This window comes from Ranitomeya variabilis, chromosome 3 (genome assembly GCF_051348905.1).
Source record: "Ranitomeya variabilis isolate aRanVar5 chromosome 3, aRanVar5.hap1, whole genome shotgun sequence".
Classification (NCBI taxonomy): Eukaryota; Metazoa; Chordata; class Amphibia; order Anura; family Dendrobatidae; genus Ranitomeya; species Ranitomeya variabilis.
In genome coordinates this window covers 706,290,018-706,309,434 of record NC_135234.1, presented here as the reverse complement: position 1 = coordinate 706,309,434, position 19,417 = coordinate 706,290,018, and the positions used below count along the sequence as shown (strand labels likewise).

The 19,417-nt window shown below is 46.6% G+C and overlaps 2 protein-coding genes across 4 annotated transcripts in view; both read left to right on the top strand.

The window, feature by feature from the left end:
* The first annotated feature begins 5,426 nt into the window (after positions 1-5,426).
* Positions 5,427-19,417, top strand: part of PDS5B (PDS5 cohesin associated factor B) — a 234,946-nt gene continuing 220,955 nt past the window's right edge. For 2 of the 3 annotated variants that reach the window (XR_013224069.1, XM_077298242.1), the window contains exon 1: positions 5,429-5,792. The gene's annotated coding sequence lies outside the window, so the exon portion shown is untranslated. Of the gene's footprint in view, positions 5,793-19,417 lie in introns of all 3 variants that reach the window. The other variant, XM_077298241.1, reaches the window with a different exon arrangement.
* Positions 11,186-15,253, top strand: LOC143817774 (uncharacterized). Its single transcript, XM_077299253.1, has 2 exons — positions 11,186-11,774; positions 11,869-15,253. Exons 1-2 carry the CDS (start codon positions 11,186-11,188, stop codon positions 13,884-13,886), a joined length of 2,607 nt encoding a protein of 868 aa, XP_077155368.1. The 3' UTR covers positions 13,887-15,253.

Sequence of the window (19,417 nt, the reverse complement as noted above, 5' to 3'; positions counted from 1 at the left end):
GGGCGACGTCATCAGCCCAACCAGGTCATCTGATCATGCTGCTGACGTCCCTCTCCAGTGTCGCAGAGATGCAGTGAACGTTAGTCTGGTAAGTGCTCGACATGAAGCTGAAGAGACCAAGAAATTTAAGGAGGCATGAGGTTCAAGATGGACACAGTATATGGAGTGGGGGTGTAGGGATTGGTGGGGACACAATACGAGGAGTTGGGGGGATTAGTGCGGACACAGTAAGAGGAGTGGGGGATTAGTGCAGACCAGGGCCGGAACAAAGTATTTTGGTGCCCTAGGCAGATCAAGCCAATGGTGCTCCCACCACCCCAAAGCAAAGAAATGGCTCAAAGACTAAGGTAACATGACCCCTAATGCACCTCCCTCCTTACCCTCTGAAAAGTTAGGTAGCAAACTCTGAAGACCACTTCCACTACAATTGTTACCTTCTTCACACAAAAAATGTAAACAAAGTAAAACAGTGGTGTACTTTAGGGATGTGACTTAACAGGGAGTGCAATGTCGAAGTTAGATACAGAATCAATAATTTTTTGGGGACCATTTACACAATACAGAGAAAAAATAGCGATATTCATCCCTAACGTCCTATATTTTAAATGTAGAACCCAAGGATAATTATGGGAACTAATAAAGTGTAACTATAATCGGGGCCGTTTGGTTTCAATTAAGATGTCAAATACCCTAATGGAAAATAAAGAGGCCCCCATTGTAAATAAAGGGCCCACTCAGAAGCTTCGCCCCCGAAACAAAACCCTAGCTACGCCTCTGCCTGTAAGGTCTGCAAAGCTTTTTGAGATTCGCCAATTACTACCAGAGGTTTATTAAGGGGTTCTCACATGTAGTCAAGCCCCTCACCGATTTGACACAGAAGGGGGCTGACGTTAAGAACTGGCCTGCCTCAGCGGTAGCATTTTTATTGTTAAAAAATGTTTATTGTAGAGGTTGATGCCTTGGAGGTGGGGGCGGTGTTGTCCCAGGGACCTGCCACATTGACCAATCTGAGACCATGCGCCTTCTTCTCCAAGAAGTTCTCCCCAGCAGAGAAATTATGACATGGGCAATCGGGAACTTATTGCGATCAAGTTGGCTTTTGAGGAATGGAGGCATTTTTTTTTGAGGCGGCGGCTCATCCCATTATGGTGGTTACTGATCACAAAAACCTGGCATACATTGAATCGGCTAAGAGGTTGACCCCTAGGCAGGTTAGATGGTCTCTGTTTTTCTCCCGGTTCCAGTTTTCGATCACTTTTCGTCCTGGATCCAAAAATATGAGGGCCGAAGCCTTGTCCCAGAGTATGGATCCGGTTTCTCCTCCTGACCTCCATCCTCCACTCTTCAACCTGGGGTGGTGGATGCTCATGTGTCGTCTGGTTTGGAACGGGAGATTCTGGAGGCCCAATCGAGGGTGTTCTGGTGGTTCTCACTTTCACCTGATGTGAAGAAGTTTGTGTCTGCATGTGAAGTTTCTGCCTGTGCTAAGAGCTCTCATAGTCAGCCGGCCGGGGAATTGGTGCCTTCCATGTCCATGGATTTAATCACCAATCTTCCCTCTTCTAAGGGTAATACTGTCATATGGGTAGTGGTGGACGGGTTTTCTAAACAAGCACACTTTATACCCTTGGTGGCTTTACCTTCTGCAGAAACCCTGTCTAGGTTGTTTGTACAACATGTGGTTCGTTTGCATGGTGTGCCCTTGAGTGTGGTGCCTGATCGTGGAGTGCAGTTTGTGTCCTTGTTATGGAGAGCATTTTGCAAAAAACAGGGTATTGCTTTGTCTTTTTCGTCTGCATACCATCCGGAGACGGTCAGACGGAATGGACCAACCAGTCGGAACAAATTTTGCATTTTCTCTCCATTTCCAGACAGGAGTATTGGTGTGATGCCTTGCCGTTAGCGGAATTCTCTTTTAATAACCGTGTGAATCACTTCACAGGCATCTCCCCTTTCTCATGCAATTACAGGTTCAATCCACACTTCACGGAGTTCTCTCGTTTGGACTCCGGGTGCCTTGGGCCTGATGTTGCTGTACAGCAGTTGAGGGATTTATGGCGGGAGGTCCAAAGGAACATTGAGGAGACTTAGAGGAAGTTTAAGGTTTTTGCAGACAGGAGACGGGCTGTGGGACCTTCTCTGCGGGTTGGGGATAAAGTGTGGTTGTCCACCAGGAACACTAAGCTTAGGGTTCCTTCGGCGAAATTGGGATCTAAGTTTATTGGCCCTATGAAATCATGGAAGTGGTCAACCCTGTGGCTTTTTGTTTGCGTCTCCCTTCGTCCTTTAAGATCTCGAATGTGTTCCATAGGTCCCTGCTGAAACTTTTGGGGGCCGTGGATGAGGGGTCATTGGGTCCCGCACCACCCATGTTGGTCGATGATCAGGAGTACGAGGTGGAGTGGATTCTTGGATGGTGCATCGTACTCTCCAGTATCTGGTGCACTTGAAAGGGTATGGTCCTGAGGATCGTTCTTGGGTTCCTGCCTGATCGGTTCATGCTGACCGTCTGGTTCGGTCTTTTCATGCTCAGTTTCCTGAGAAACCTGGGGATTAGGTAGCCTCCCATTAAAGAGGGGGGTACTGTCATGACTCTGGATGGGCTGGTTCTGGCTCCTTCCTGGTCAGGTCTGGGTTAAATTAGTCTGCCTCTCTTTGGTTCTTGGGCGGCTATTTAATGCTGGTAGTTCCTGGGTTCTTAGTCAGTTATACTTCTGTCAACTCGGTCTGAGATAGCTGACCCATGTTACTCTTCTGTAATGGTTGTGCCTCTGTGTGTGCCTTGCTGTGTATGACCCGATTTTCACCGACTACTGCCCATTTTCTGCTTGGTACTTCTCGGTCTGTCCTGGCTTTCTGACCCATTCTGACTATTCTGCTGTTTTGCCCCCTGGTACCTCGCTCCTGTCTGGCTCCTGACCCTTGGCTTGTTCTTTGACTACGTCTCTGTCTTAGTACTCTGTGTCCTGTGTTTTTGGTAGACCCTCTGTCTCATTTGGTAGCTCCACCCCCCATCAACCCCGCAGTGATCACGTGACCTGCCTAGTTCAGGTCCTGTGTGCACTGCGTGCCTCATTCCTCCCTCTCCCTGCGCTCCCCTTAGGCTGCCACTCTACGACACCAGGCAGCGTCATTACAGCTGTAACATCTGTCCGCTGTGGATTGGACACTGCGGCTGTACGCAACGTCCAATCAGCAGCATTTCCTGACCGTGGAAACATACCCTTACACACTGAGCTATTAGGGAATGTGAGACTAGGTTGTATTTTGTAGTATTCAGGAAGAAATCTATTTTTCCACCACCAGGAGCAAAACAGTAACAATGCAGTGACATGACAAGAATCTGCATAACTAATCATATGCTAAATAGTTGCAAGTCAAATTTATGTATGAGATAGCCAAGATGATCATCTATAAAATAATGGTAGTTTCACGATCAAAGCGGAAGTGAATGGTGAGATATAGAGCCTGAATGTCAACATCAAAACATTGTTGGAGACACTCGCTCATCACTACTCGCTACTCCAGTTTGCATCGGATGCTCGGGTATGCATCAAATATTGCTGGTGCTTAAGTGACATAATCAAGTCTCTCCCCACATGCTTTGTGGCTGTTAGACACCCAATAAAAAGTTGTGGGGATCCGCGATACTCCGTGCATACCAGAGCACCTGATGCAAATTCGGGCAGTAAGCACTTGCGCTCAACACGAACAGTCATATCATCACTTTTTTTTTACTTTTGAAAAAAGTCCAATTCTATCTCTAACACCAACACAACCCTAACCCCAACACAACCCTACCTTAACCCGAACTCTGCCTTAACCCCGACACAACCCCAACCCTACCTTAACCCCAACACAACCCTACCTTAAAGGGAACCTGTCACCCCCAAAATCGAAGATGAGCTAAGCCCACCGGCATCAGAGGCTTATCTACAGCATTCTGTAATGTTGTAGATAAGCCCCGATGTATCCTGAAAGATGAGAAAAAGAGGTTAGATTATACTCACCCAGGGGCGGTCCCGCTGCGGTCCGGTCCAGGGACTCCCATCTTCTTACGATGACTTCCTCTTCTTGTATTCACGATGCGGCTCTGGTGCACTTTGTCTGCCCTGTTGAGGACGCCGGCACCTGCGCACTGCAGTACTTTGCTCTGCCCTCAACAGGACAGACAAAGTACGCCTGAGCCAGAGCCGCAGCATGAAGACAAGAGGATGTGATCCTATAAAGATGGGAGGCCCCGGACCGGACTGCGACGCCCATCGGATCGGACCGCAGCGGGACCGCCCCTGGGTGAATATAATCTAACCTCTTTTTCTCATCTTTCAGGATACATCGGGGGCTTATCTACAGCATTACAGAATGCTGTAGATAAGCCCCTGATGCTGGTGGGCTTAGCTCATCTTCGATTTTGGGGGTGACAGGTTCCCTTTAACCCTAACCCAACCCTAACTCCAACACAACCCTACCTTAACCCCAACTCTACCTTAACCCCGACACAACCCTAACTCCAACACAACCATACCTTAATCCTAACACAACCCTAACTCCAACACAACCATACCTTAATCCTAACACAGCCCTAACTCCAACACAACCATACCTTAATCCTAACACAGCCCTAACTCCAACACAACCCTACCTTAATCCTAACACCTTAACCCCAACCTTAACTGCAAATGGAAAACATAAAAAAAAATATTTTAGAATTTTTATCTAACTAAAGGCGGTGACAAAGGGGGATTTGATTTACTATTTTTTTTTATTTTGATCACTGTGATAAGGTCTATCATAGTGATCAAAAGGAACCAATAGGAAAAATTTCCTAATGGTGACGGGTATCGGCCGGCAGATCAAGGCACGCGCACTGCACATGCGTCCGCCATTTTTTTTCCAGGAAGATGACACAGAGGGTCGGAGGACAGATCAGGAGGGCCTGGGAATGGCAGAAGTACCGGAGGGGTTTGCGGGATCCCATTTCTCTCTTCTCTGATATCATCTAGCATATCTGAGGAGAGATAAACGAATTGTAAGTCGGACTCTTCACATGACAAGAGGACCATAATAACCAGCCCAGGTCATGTTCTCCAGGGTCTCAGCTGACCACGCAGACTTTACGACACTGGCGGGGCGCTATACCCTTCTCAGCGGCATTAAAAGGTATAAAGGCGTTCATTAAGGGGTTACATCCATGTTCACATGCTCAGTCTCTGGTCAGTAGTTTACATGAGTAGTTGTAAGCCAAAACCAGGAGTAGCTGATAAATACAGAAGCGGACGTGTTTCTATTCTACTTTTCCACTCCTGATTTTGACTTACAAGTCTTGCTGTGTGAACATGGCCTAGAGCTAAGCTAATGCGCTTTCTGCCCACTGTGCTGGGTGGCGGAGAGTCCCCGCACAGCCCCGGCTTCCCCGTCCCTCGGTCGCGGCAGCACACGGACACAGCACACGGACACATCACACAAGGTCCAGGCTCCTCCGCGCAGCAGGAAGTCCCCCAACCTCCGCCGACTCCTGTGTCTCTCACAGCCCGTGACGTCACGTAGGGGCGGGCCGCTGCGGTACTTCGCTCTGCCGCTAGGTGGCGCCGCTGCTCTGTGCAGTGACTGAGGCCGCGCTCTTCCAGTCGCTGCCGCTGCCGCTTGCATTGGAGCCGCCAGAGACAAATTGGCGCCATTTTGAAGCTCTGGGACCGTAACCACGGTGAAGGGTGACACGAACGGTGGAGAGAACGGACAGGAGTCGGTGCGGGCCGTTACAGTTCAAGACTGAGGGCTGCAGGCGAGTGAAGGTGAGAGGCGGCTCCTGGGCTGCAGTGTGAGGGGCCAATGGTGGGGAATGGGGGGCCGCAAGGAGAGCGGCCCCGGGGCTGTGTCAGTGCGGGAGGGTGACAGAATCGCTGTGTGGGGGGATGGGGTACAGTGATGTGTGGGGGCGGCCGGCATCACCCCATGTGCTGTACAGGGGGGTATTTGTGTGTATGCATGGTGCGGGGAGGGCAGGACACTGTATATACTGTATACATACAGTATACAGCCACACAGGGCGGCCATTGTGCGGGAATGATCCCTACAGGTGGGGCTGTATACAGCCGTGTGTGAGCTGTGATCCCTATAGGTGAGGACGGCTGTGTATACATGTGTATGACTGTATATAGGTGAGCACGGCTGTGTATACATGTGTATGACTGTATATAGGTGAGCACGGCTGTGTATACATGTGTATGACTGTATATAGGTGAGCACGGCTGTGTATACATGTGTATGACTGTATATAGGTGAGCACGGCTGTGTATACATGTGTATGACTGTATATAGGTGAGCACGGCTGTGTATACATGTGTATGACTGTATATAGGTGAGCACGGCTGTGTATACATGTGTATGACTATATAGGTGAGCACGGCTGTGTATACATGTGTATGACTATATAGGTGAGCACGGCTGTGTATACATGTGTATGACTATATAGGTGAGCACGGCTGTGTGTGACTGTATATAGGTGAGCACGGCTGTGTGTGACTGTATATAGGTGAGCACGGCTGTGTGTGACTGTATATAGGTGAGCACGGCTGTATACATGTGTATGACTGTATATAGGTGAGCACGGCTGTGTATACATGTGTGTGACTGTATATAGGTGAGCACGGCTGTGTATACATGTGTATGACTATATAGGTGAGGTTCGGCTGTGTATACATGTGTATGACTATATAGGTGAGCACGGCTGTGTGTGACTGTATATAGGTGAGCACGGCTGTGTGTGACTGTGTGTGACTATATACAGGTCCTTCTCAAAAAATTAGCATATAGTGTTAAATTTCATTATTTACCATAATGTAATGATTACAATTAAACTTTCATATATTATAGATTCATTATCCACCAACTGAAATTTGTCAGGTCTTTTATTGTTTTAATACTGATGATTTTGGCATACAACTCCTGATAACCCAAAAAACCTGTCTCAATAAATTAGCATATTTCACCCGTCCAATCAAATAAAAGTGTTTTTTAATAACAAACAAAAAAACCATCAAATAATAATGTTCAGTTATGCACTCAATACTTGGTCGGGAATCCTTTGGCAGAAATGACTGCTTCAATGCGGCGTGGCATGGAGGCAATCAGCCTGTGACACTGCTGGGATGTTATGGAGGCCCAGGATGCTTCAATAGCGGCCTTAAGCTCATCCAGAGTGTTGGGTCTTGCGTCTCTCAACTTTCTCTTCACAATATCCCACAGATTCTCTATGGGGTTCAGGTCAGGAGAGTTGGCAGGCCAATTGAGCACAGTAATACCATGGTCAGTAAACCATTTACCAGTGGTTTTGGCACTGTGAGCAGGTGCCAGGTCGTGCTGAAAAATGAAATCTTCATCTCCATAAAGCATTTCAGCCGATGGAAGCATGAAGTGCTCCAAAATCTCCTGATAGCTAGCTGCATTGACCCTGCCCTTGATGAAACACAGTGGACCAACACCAGCAGCTGACATGGCACCCCACACCATCACTGACTGTGGGTACTTGACACTGGACTTCAGGCATTTTGGCATTTCCTTCTCCCCAGTCTTCCTCCAGACTCTGGCACCTTGATTTCCGAATGACATGCAAAATTTGCTTTCATCAGAAAAAAGTACTTGGGACCACTTAGCAACAGTCCAGTGCTGCTTCTCTGTAGCCCAGGTCAGGCGCTTCTGCCGCTGTTTATGGTTCAAAAGTGGCTTTACCTGGGGAATGCGGCACCTGTAACCCATTTCCTGCACACGCCTGTGCACGGTGGCTCTGGATGTTTCCACACCAGACTCAGTCCACTGCTTCCTCAGGTTCCCCAAGGTCTGGAATCGGTCCTTCTCCACAATCTTCCTCAGGGTCCGGTCACCTCTTCTCGTTGTACAGCGTTTTCTGCCACATTGTTTCCTTCCAACAGACTTACCATTGAGGTGCCTTGATACAGCACTCTGGGAACAGCCTATTTGTTGAGAAATTTCTTTCTGGGTCTTACCCTCTTGCTTGAGGGTGTCAATGATGGCCTTCTTGACATCTGTCAGGTCGCTAGTCTTACCCATGATGGGGGTTTTGAGTAATGAACCAGGCAGGGAGTTTTTAAAAACCTCAGGTATCTTTTGCATGTGTTTAGAGTTAATTAGTTGATTCAGAAGATTAGGGTAATAGGTCATTTAGAGAACCTTTTCTTGATATGCTAATTTATTGAGACAGGTTTTTTGGGTTATCAGGAGTTGTATGCTAAAATCATCAGTATTAAAACAATAAAAGACCTGACAAATTTCAGTTGGTGGATAATGAATCTATAATATATGAAAGTTTAATTGTAATCATTACATTATGGTAAATAATGAAATTTAACACTATATGCTAATTTTTTGAGAAGGACCTGTAGGTGAGGACGGCTGTGTATACATGTGTGTGACTGTATATAGGTGAGGACGGCTGTGTATACCTGTGTGTGACTGTATATAGGTGAGGACGGCTGTGTATACCTGTGTGTGACTGTATATAGGTGAGCACGGCTGTGTATACCTGTGTGTGACTGTATATAGGTGAGCACGGCTGTGTATACATGTGTGTGACTGTAAATAGGTGAGGACGGCTGTGTATACATGTGTATGACTGTATATAGGTGAGGTTCGGCTGTGTGTGACTGTATATAGGTGAGCACGGCTGTGTATGGCTGTATATAGGTGAGCATGGCTGTGTATGGCTGTATATAGGTTAGGACGGTTGTGTACACATGTGTATGACTGTATATAGGTGAGGACGGTTGTGTATACATGTGTATGACTATATACAGTCATGGCCAAAAGTATTCACACCCCTGCAATTCTGTCAGATAATACTCCGTTTCTTCCTGAAAATGATTGCAATCACAAATTCTTTGGTATTATTATCTTCATTTAATTTGTCTTACCGTATATACTCGAGTATAAGCCGAGATTTTCAGCCCATTTTTTTTGGGCTGAAAGTCCCCCTCTCAGCTTATACTCGAGTCATACCCAGGGGTCGGGAGGGGGGGGCGGGGGCTATCTAATTATACTCACCTACTGCTGGCGCGGTCCCTGCGCGTCCCTGCTTCATCCAGCTCTGCATATTCTTCCTGTACTGAGCGGTCACATGGTCCCGCTCATTACCGAAATGAATATGCGGCTCCACCTCCCATAGAGGTGGAGCCGCATATTCATTTTGGTAATGAGCGGTAACTGTGACGGCTCAATACAGGAAGAAGATGCAGCGCTGGAAGAAGCAGGGACACGCAGGGACCGCGCCAGCAGTAGGTGAGTATACAGCGCTGCGCGATATTTACCGCTCCTCGTTCCGGTGAGGCTCCGTCATCAGCGACCTCTGGCTGTGACGCTCAGGTCAGAGGGTGCGGTGACGTAGTCAGTGCGCGCCCTCTGCTGAACGTCAGTGCTGGAGACAGAGCCGCACGAGGAACAGGTAAAGCGCCGGCGTCCTGAGCGAAGAGAGGTGAGTATGTGATTTTTTTTTTTATTGCAGCAGCATTATATATTGCACAGCTTTATATGGAGTATCTATGGGGCAATAATCAACGGTGCAGAGCATTCTATATGGCACAGATTTCTATGGAGCATTTATGGGGCCATAATGAACGGTGCAGAGCATTCTATATGGCACAGCTTTCTATGGAGCATCTATGGGGCCATAATGAACGGTGCAGAGCATTATATGTGGCACAGCTTTCTATGGAGCATCTATTGGGCCATAATGAACGGTGCAGAGCATTATATATGGCACAGCTTTATATGGAGCATTCTATGGGGCAATAATCAACGGTGTGGAGCATTATATGTGGCACAGCTTTATATGGAGCATCTATGGGGCAATAATGAACGGTATGGAGCATCTATTTTTATTTTTGAAATTCACCGGTAGCTTCTGCATTTCCTACCCTAGGCTTATACTCGAGTCAATAAGTTTTCCCAGTTTTTTTGTGGCAAAATTAGGGGGGTCGGCTTATACTCGAGTATATACGGTAAATGAAAAAACACAAAAGACAATGAAGCAAAAAGCAAAACATTAATCATTTTACCCTTCGCCACGACAGCACCCCACATGAGAGAGAGGGATCCGCCCCATAGGAACAGGAAACCTACAGAATAAAAGGAGGCGGTCCCCTCTCCTCCTCAGTTTAGGTTTCCTGTTCCTACAGGGACCCGGCTTACCTACAGATGAAGAGGATCCCTGGGCCATGCACCCGCCTGCGTCGGTATCTGAGGGAACGGCAGGGGCTGCGGTTCCAGAAGCAGCGGCGGGGGAGCCCCTGCTTGCAGCCTCCCCCCTCGTCTGGCCAAGCATCCACGGTCCGGGTCCGGTCACCGTGGGTCCGCCCGGCACCGTGAGGACGCGCGCGCTGCTGCGGCCGGCTTAATATCCCTAGCCGCCGCATGGTGAGTGAGAGCGGCGCGTCTAACCCGGAAGTCGCTGGAGCACTTCCGGGTTGGTCCGGGGAGGCAGGAGAATGGGCGGCAGATTTAAAAATGCAGCGCTAGCGTCGGGCCGGTGTGTGTAAGATGGCTTCACCGGTCGACGATGCGCACTTGCCCGCAGTGCAACAGCGTTCTCCTAGCAAGGAGAGAAGCGCTAGGAGCAGCACAAAGAGTGGTGGTCGACCTCCAGAGAAGGGTTCTACCACCAAACGAAATCCGCCTCCAGAACCGGTACCTGTCAGCTTCACTGGGTGAGTTTTTGAAAGAGTCTCTTCCTATATGCTGATATATGTTCCTCCTGTATCTTTCCTAGACTAAGAAAAGGACACACAAATCCAAGCACAAGGAATGTGCTTTATGTACGCAGCCCCTCCCGGATGATTATGTTAAAAAACTGTGTTCGGAGTGTATCATGCAAACCTTACGGCAGGAAAACATAATGACTCCATCAGATGTCAGAGCTATGATCCGGGAAGAAATGCAGGGGTTGGCGCAGACTAGTACCACCAGTACCCGTCAGCTTAGTAGGTCCAAATCTCCGGTCAGTTCACAGTCAGAGGACGTATGTATATCCTCAGGCGAAGCGGAATCCCAGCCGAGCTCATCCAAGACTGAAGGGGGACTTTGTCTTCCCAACAGCAGTGTGGACAATTTAATAAAATCTGTCAGAAGCACGATGGGGTGCTCAGATGAGAAAGAAAGTAAATCGGCTCAGGACATCATGTTCGCGGGGTTAGGACAGAGGAAAAGTAGGTCCTTCCCCGTCATAAAAACTATTAAAGAAATAGTAAAAAAAGAGTGGGATAAGCAAAATAGAGGTTTTCTACCATCATCCTCTAAAAGACGCTATCCCTTCAGCGACGAGGAGCTAAATACCTGGTCGAAGGTGCCGAAGGTGGATGCCGCTGTAGCCTCCACAACCAAACAGTCGGTCTTACCGGTGGAGGATTCAGGAGTCCTGACAGACCCGCTGGACCGTAAAGCGGAAGCTTTACTAAAAAGGTCGTGGGAAGCCAACACGGGGGCGTTCAGGCCCGCCATATCTAGCACCTGCACTGCGAGGTCACTACTAGTGTGGATGGAGCAACTGGAGGAACAGATTAGAGGTAGAACTTCGAGAGAGTCAATCCTGCCGAAATTCCCTCTAATCAAAGAAGCAGTAGCATTCCTGGCTGATGCCTCTGTGGATTCGCTACGCCTAGCAGCCAGGTCAGCCGGCCTAGTGAACACAGCCCGGCGAGCACTCTGGCTAAAGAACTGGAAAGGGGACGCACAGGCCAAAGCAAAACTTTGTGCGATCCCCTGCCAGGGTGAGTTTCTTTTCGGAAAAGCGCTGGATGAGCTCCTGAGTAAAGCAGGAGAAAGGAAAAAAGGCTTCCCTAACCAGTATCTTCCATCCTACAGGAGAGCCTTCAAAAGACGTCCCTTTACCAGGAACAAGCCGTTCGAACAAAGGGAGCGATGGGAGTCGAAGGACCCGAAGCAAAAAGGTGCCTTTTTTAGCGGGTCCCATAACCCGAAACGCAAATACCGCTAACCAGGAGGTAGGCGGCAGATTAAAATTCTTCCTCCCCAGATGGGAACAAATAACATCCAGCCAGTGGATTCTGGACATTGTACAATACGGCCTAAAATTGGATTTTGACCGAATCCCTTGGGATTCCTTTATAGTAACATCTCCAAAAGGTCAAGACCAACAAAGGGCTCTGGAATCAGAGATCCTATCTCTTCTGTCTAAAAAAGTCCTGATAGAAGTTCCCCAGGATCAAGAAGGGAAGGGGTTCTATTCCCCTTTATTCTTGATCAATAAGCCTGATGGTTCATTTAGAACCATCATAAACCTCAAGAGATTAAACGCCTTCCTGCGTAATCATACCTTCAAAATGGAATCCATTAGTTCAACCATAAAACTCTTGTTTCCTAGGTGTGTCATGGCCGGAATAGACTTAAAGGATGCATATTATCATCTTCCCATACATGCCGAACATCAAAAGTATCTAAGGGTAGCAGTCATCCTGGAAGGACAGGTTCGTCACTTTCAGTATGTTGCAATGCCATTTGGGCTTTCTATGGCTCCCCGCATCTTCACTAAGGTGATATTAGAAGTGATGGCTCATCTACGTCAACGAGATACCTTGATAATACCCTACCTAGATGACTTTCTAGTGGTGGGAAACTCTATGCTCCAGTGTAAAACCCATCTATCTAATACGATCTCGTCCCTACAGGAGTTAGGTTGGATCGTCAACTTCGAAAAATCCCGGCTGAATCCAGAAACCGTCCAGACATTTCTAGGAATCCAGCTAGACTCCGTAAGTCAGAGATGCTTCTTCCCCCAGGCAAAGAAACTGACTATACAATCAAGGGTATCAGAAGCAATACGCAACCCCTACATGACACTAAGGAAGGGCATGTCTTTGCTGGGGTCATTATCATCATGTATCCCTGCTGTACCATGGGCACAATTTCATACTCGTCAATTACAGTATGAAGTATTGTCGGCTCAGGGAAAAGACGGACATCTAGAAAGCAGAATAACTCTTTCCAAAGATGTCTTAGAATCACTATCCTGGTGGCTAGACATGGACCACCTCTCAGAGGGTGTGCCATGGATAATAGACCCGTCTAAAATAATTACCACCGACGCCAGCCCTATTGGGTGGGGAGCACATATGAAGGACAGTCTGGCCCAAGATACTTGGGACCAGGCAGAATTGTCATGTTCCTCCAATTGGAAGGAGTTAAAAGCGGTAGAATATGCCTTAAATCACTTTCTTCCGCAGATTCAAGGAGCAAATGTAAGAATTTACTCGGACAATTCCACCACAGTGGCATATGTGAACCGTCAGGGTGGTACAAGGTCAGGAAGTCTAATGACCATAGCTGCAGACATCTTCCAGCTGGCAGAGACTCATCTAACATCCCTAACAGCCCTGCACATCAGAGGTGTAGAGAACATCAGGGCAGACTACCTCAGCCGAAACGAGTTACGTCAAGGGGAATGGACCTTAAACAGATCCATATTCAGTATGATAACAGAATCATGGGGGATACCACAAATCGACCTATTTGCCACAAGAGACAACCGGCAAGTAAGAAGGTTCGCTTCCCTGAACGCCATGGATCACCCAGATATGTTGGACTCTCTCCACCATCCTTGGAGGTTCCAGCTGGCATACGCCTTTCCTCCGATGTCTCTGATTCCACTAGTGATCAGAAAAATCAGGAGGGAACAAGCAAGAGTGATCCTCATTGCACCATTCTGGCCGAAAAGACCATGGTTCCCTTGTCTCCAGACCATGTGCCTATGCGATCCATGGATTCTCCCATCAGACAAGAAACTGCTGTCCCAAGGCCCCTTTTTCCACCCGCAAGTGAAAGGTCTTCACTTGACGGCGTGGAATTTGAGAGGCAACTACTAAGATCAAGAGGGTTCTCAGCAGAACTAGTAAACACCCTCTTATTGAGCAGGAAAAGATCTACCACCCTGATATATAGTAGGGTATGGAATAAATTCTTAGACTTTTACACGGTACCGTTCACTAAGCAAGTTCCAGTCACACCTATTCTAGAGTTCTTGCAAAAAGGCCGAGAGTTGGGGTTATCTGTAAATACCTTAAGAGTTCAGGTCTCGGCATTAGGAGCCCTATATGGATGCAATATAGCATCTAATAGGTGGATCTCCAGATTCATAAAATCTTGTGAACGTAGTAAACCGGTCCATATTCCCCGTCTACCTCCGTGGGATTTAAATCTAGTGCTAGACGCCTTAACCAGCTCCCCATTTGAGCCACTAGATTCAATACCTTTAAAAGTCCTGACATATAAAGTAGCCCTCTTGGTAGCCCTAACCTCAGCTAGACGGGTTAGCGACATCCAGGCCCTATCAGTAGACCCACCCTTCTTACTGATATTCCATGATCGGTTAGTCCTAAAACCAGACCCCTCATACCTCCCTAAGGTAGCGTCCACCTACCACAGGTCCCAAGAGAAATTTCTCCCTTCCTTTTTTGATTCACCTGTAACTCCAGAACAGCATAAATTCCACACCTTAGATGTCAGAAGAGCCATCCTGACCTATATAGAAAGGTGTCAGACATGGAGGGAGAGTAGGGCTCTGTTTATCTCCTTTCAGGGCCACAAGAAAGGACATGGGGTCACGAGAGCTACCATATCTCGATGGATCAGAGATGCTATCTGCTTGGCCTATACGTCAAAAGACGAGATTCCTCCAGCGGGTATTAAAGCGCACTCAACACGAGCCATGGCTTCCTCCTGGGCGGAACAAGCAGATGTACCGATCCATTTAATATGTAAGGCCGCAACTTGGTCTACACCTTCTACCTTTTACAACCATTATAGACTTGATCTATCTACATCTTCTGATCTGACCTTTGGTAGAGCTGTTCTTAATACAGTAATCCCACCCAAATAATGAATCTCTGAAAATCTCTCATGTGGGGTGCTGTCGTGGCGAAGGGTAAAAAGCCGGATTACTCACCGGTAATGCTCTTTTAATGAGTCCACGACAGCACCCATTTACTACCCTCCCTAAGTTATGCACAGCTCTTCCTTTTAAATTCACAAATAATGGTTGTATAGAGTTTAAGATATTTTGCTGAATAAGAATTAATACTAAAGCTTTTGCGGTTCCCTTTTTGTACTCTGTAAACTAAACTGAGGAGGAGAGGGGACCGCCTCCTTTTATTCTGTAGGTTTCCTGTTCCTATGGGGCGGATCCCTCTCTCTCATGTGGGGTGCTGTCGTGGACTCATTAAAAGAGCATTACCGGTGAGTAATCCGGCTTTTCACACAAAACTCCAAAAATGGGCCAGACAAAAGTATTGGCACCCTCAGCCTAATACTTGGTTGCACAACCTTTAGGGTATGTTTCCACGGTCAGGAAACGCTGCTTGTTTGACGCAGCGCAGAGCTGCAGCGTCAAACACGCAGCGTCCAGATGTTCCTGCATAGTGGAGGGGATTTTATGAAATCCCGTCTCCACTATGCGTGGAAACCCGCACGCGGCGGCCCTGCGACTCCGGACATGCTGCGCGTCTTTTCAGATCGCAGCATGTCCGTACACCTTGCGGGGACGCAGCGTCCCCGCAAGGCATATCACAGGGCCCTATGGGAGAGAGAGCGATCATCCCGGATGTGAAGAGTTAACACATCCGGCATGATCGCGTCCCAGAAAGGGGGCGGGGCTTAGCGCCGAGCGGCTGCGGCGATGCCGCCGGCCATCCTGACCGTGGAAACATACCCTTAGCCAAAATAACTGCGACCAACCGCTTCTGGTAACCATCAATGAGTTTCTTACAATGCTCTGCTGGAATTTTAGACCAATCTTCTTTGGCAAACTGTTCCAGGTCCCTAATATTTGAAGGGTGCCTTCTCCAAACTGCCATTTTTAGATCTCTCCACAGGTGTTCTATGGGATTCAGGTCTGGACTCATTGCTGGCCACCTTAGAAGTCTCCAGTGCTTTCTCTCAAACCATTTTCTAGTGCTTTTTGAAGTGTGTTTTGGGTCATTGTCCTGCTGGAAGACCCATGACCTCTGAGGGAGACTCATCTTTCTCACACTGGGCCCTACATTATGCTGCAACATTTGTTGGTAGTCTTCAGACTTCATAATGCCGTGCACACGGTCAAGCAGTCCAGTGTGAGAGGCAGCAAAGCAACCTCAAAACATCAGGGAACCTCCGCCATGTTTGACTGTAGGGACCGTGTTCTTTTCTTTGAATGCCTCTTTTTTTCTCCTGTAAACTCTATGTTGATGCTTTTGACCAAAAAGCTCCACTTTTATCTCATCTGACCAGAGAACATTCTTCCAAAACATTTTGGGCTTTTTCAGGGAAGTTTTGGCAAACTCCAGCCTGGCTTTTTTATGTCTCTGGGTAAGAAGTGGGGTCTTCCTGGGTCTCCTACCATACAGTCCCTTTTCATTCAGATACCGACGGATAGTACGGGTTGACACTGTTGTACCCTCGGACTGCAGGGCAGCTTGAACTTGTTTGGATGTTAGTCGAGGTTCTTTATCCAACATCCGCACAATCTTGCGTTGAAATCTCTTGTCAATTTTTCTTTTCCGTCCACATCTAGGGAGGTTAGCCACAGTGCCATGGGCTTTAAACTTCTTGATGACACTGCGCACGGTAGACACAGGAACATTCAGGTCTTTGGAGATGGACTTGTAGCCTTGAGATTGCTCATGCTTCCTCACAATTTGGTTTCTCAAGTCCTCAGACAGTTCTTTGGTCTTCTTTCTTTTCTCCATGCTCAATGTGGTACACACAAGGACACAGGACAGAGGTTGAGTCAACTTTAATCCATGTTAACAGGCTGCAAGTGTGATTTAGTTATTGCCAACACATGTTAGGTGCCACAGGTAAGTTACAGGTGCTGTTAATTACACTAATTAGAGAAGAATCACATGATTTTTTGAACAGTGCCAATACTTTTGTCCACCCCCTTTTTTATGTTTGGTGTGGAATTATATCCAATTTGGCTTTAGGACAATTCTTTTTGTGTTTTTTTTTTTTTCATTTAAGACAAATTAACCCCTTAGTGACAGACAAATTTTTGAAATCTGACCAGTGTCACTTTGTGGTAATAACTCTGGAAAGCTTCAACAAATCCCAGTGATTTTGAGATTGTTTTTTCGTGACAAATTATACTTTATGATAATACTAAATTTAGATTGATATGTTTTGTGTTCATTTATAAAATAATATCAGAAATTTGAGAAAAAGTTAAAAAATTAACAATTTTCAAACTTTGAATGATTATCCCTTTAATCCAGATAGTCATACCACAGCAAAACATTGATAACTAACATTTCCCACATCCCTGCTTTACATCAGCACCATTTGTAAAATGTTATTTTATTTTGTTAGCATTTTAGGAGGTTTCAAAATGTAGCAGTAATTTTCCATTTTTTCAAGGAAATTTACAAAATTTATTTTTTAGGGACCTATCCATGTTTGAAGTGCCTTAAGGGGTCCCATATATTGGGAAACCCCCAAAAGTGATACCATTTTATAAACAGCACCCCCTGACATATTGAAAACTGCAGTCAGGTAGTTTATTAACCCTTCAGGTGATTTTCAGAAATGAATGCAAACGGGCATGACTGAAATGAAAATGTGTATTTTTACCACCTAAATGTCGCTGACTTCTGAACAGGTTACTATAGCCGGCAGACTCTAAGGCCGCTATTTGGTCATGAATTGCCATGGCAAACATCAGGACCACACAATCATGATCTGAGGGCACCAATTGGGAAAAAGAGGAAGCCCCCACACTCTGTTAACCACTTATATGATGTAGTCAGTATTGACAGCATCTATGGGATTAAAGAGATATGGACGGTGCAAACACTGATCGTGGCTGATGCAGCAAGTTGTCAGCTATAGTGTACAGCCGACAGCTGCTGGATTGTCACCTGTATGGGGAGACTATGCTCTTATATCTCAGGTCAGTTAAAAGACGTACTGGCCGTCATTAAGGGGTTAAATGAAGATAATAACAAAGAATTTGTGTTTGCAATCATTTTCAGGAAGAAACTGAGTATTATCTGACAGAGTTGCAGGGGTGTCAATACTTTTGGCCACAACTGTACATGTGTGACTATATAGCTGAGGACCTTTTGCGTGTGACTGTGTATACTTGTGTGTGACTGTAGGTGAAGACCAACAGTGTATACCTGTGTGTGACTGTATATAGCTGAGAACTGGCTGTGTATACTGGGGTGTGACTATATAGGTGGGGATCGGCAGCGTATGCTGGGGTGTGACTGTATATAGGTGGGGACCGGCTGTTTATACTGGGGTGTGACTGTATATACCTATAGTATTATGTTTGTTTTATATACTGTCCACACATGATTATTTGCAGCCAGTCATTACCTATATAATTCCTATAGGTAAGGACTGACTGTATATAGCTATGCGTGGACAGTATATATAAAATATAGATATGATCCTACTGGTATGGGATGTCTGTATAGCCATATCTGGAAATGTAAGTATGATCCCTATAGCTATGTGTGAAGTGTATATATATTATATAGACATGATCTCTGCTGGTATGAGCTGTCTGTATATATCTTATGCATGAGCCCTATAGGTAAGGACTGGCTGTTTATTTTATATAACGTGAGCAATAAATAAGTGTATATTATACCTCCTACTTCTCTTGACACCTTCGCTATCTTTTGCTGGATCCTCTTTCTCTCCTTTTCCCTTACTGTCAGGGTTCCTCAGGGCTCAGTCCTAGATCCTCTTCTCATACACTGCCCCTATAGGACAAACCATAGGCAGATTTGGTTTCCAGTACCCTTTCTTTGCTGATGACACCCAATTATGCACCTGTTCTCCTGACATCACCCCTGCATTGCTACAAAATTGACTGACTATACAAAAGTGATTGTCCACTGTTTCTAATGTTATCACCTACCTGTATGTGAATCTTAAAGTGAACCTGTCAGCAGGTTTGACTGATATGAGATACGGCAACCACCTTTCAGGACTGATAAACAGCATCCTGTAATGCTGTATATAAGCCCCCAATCAAACCTGTATGTAAGAGAAGAAAAATGGCTTTTATTATACTCACCTGCGGGGTGGCGCTACGGTCCGAGTGGTGTCACTCTTCTTGGTCCAGTGCCTCCCATGTTCTTGTGATGCTGTCCTCCTTCTTGGTTCATGTGGATGACTCGTCCCTGCGTCATCCATGGAAGTCTCCTTGGCATCATCCTCCTGTGTATGGCGTACTTCTCTGTCCTGTTGAGGCCAGAGCAAAGTACTGCAGTGTCTGGTTAGGGTCTTAAATACTGCATTCTATAATGCTGCATATCAGCCCTGAAAGGTGGAGGCCGTATCTCATATCAGCCAAACCTGGTGACAGGTTGATTTTAACCTGTCTCAGGCTGTGTGCCCACGTTGCATTTTT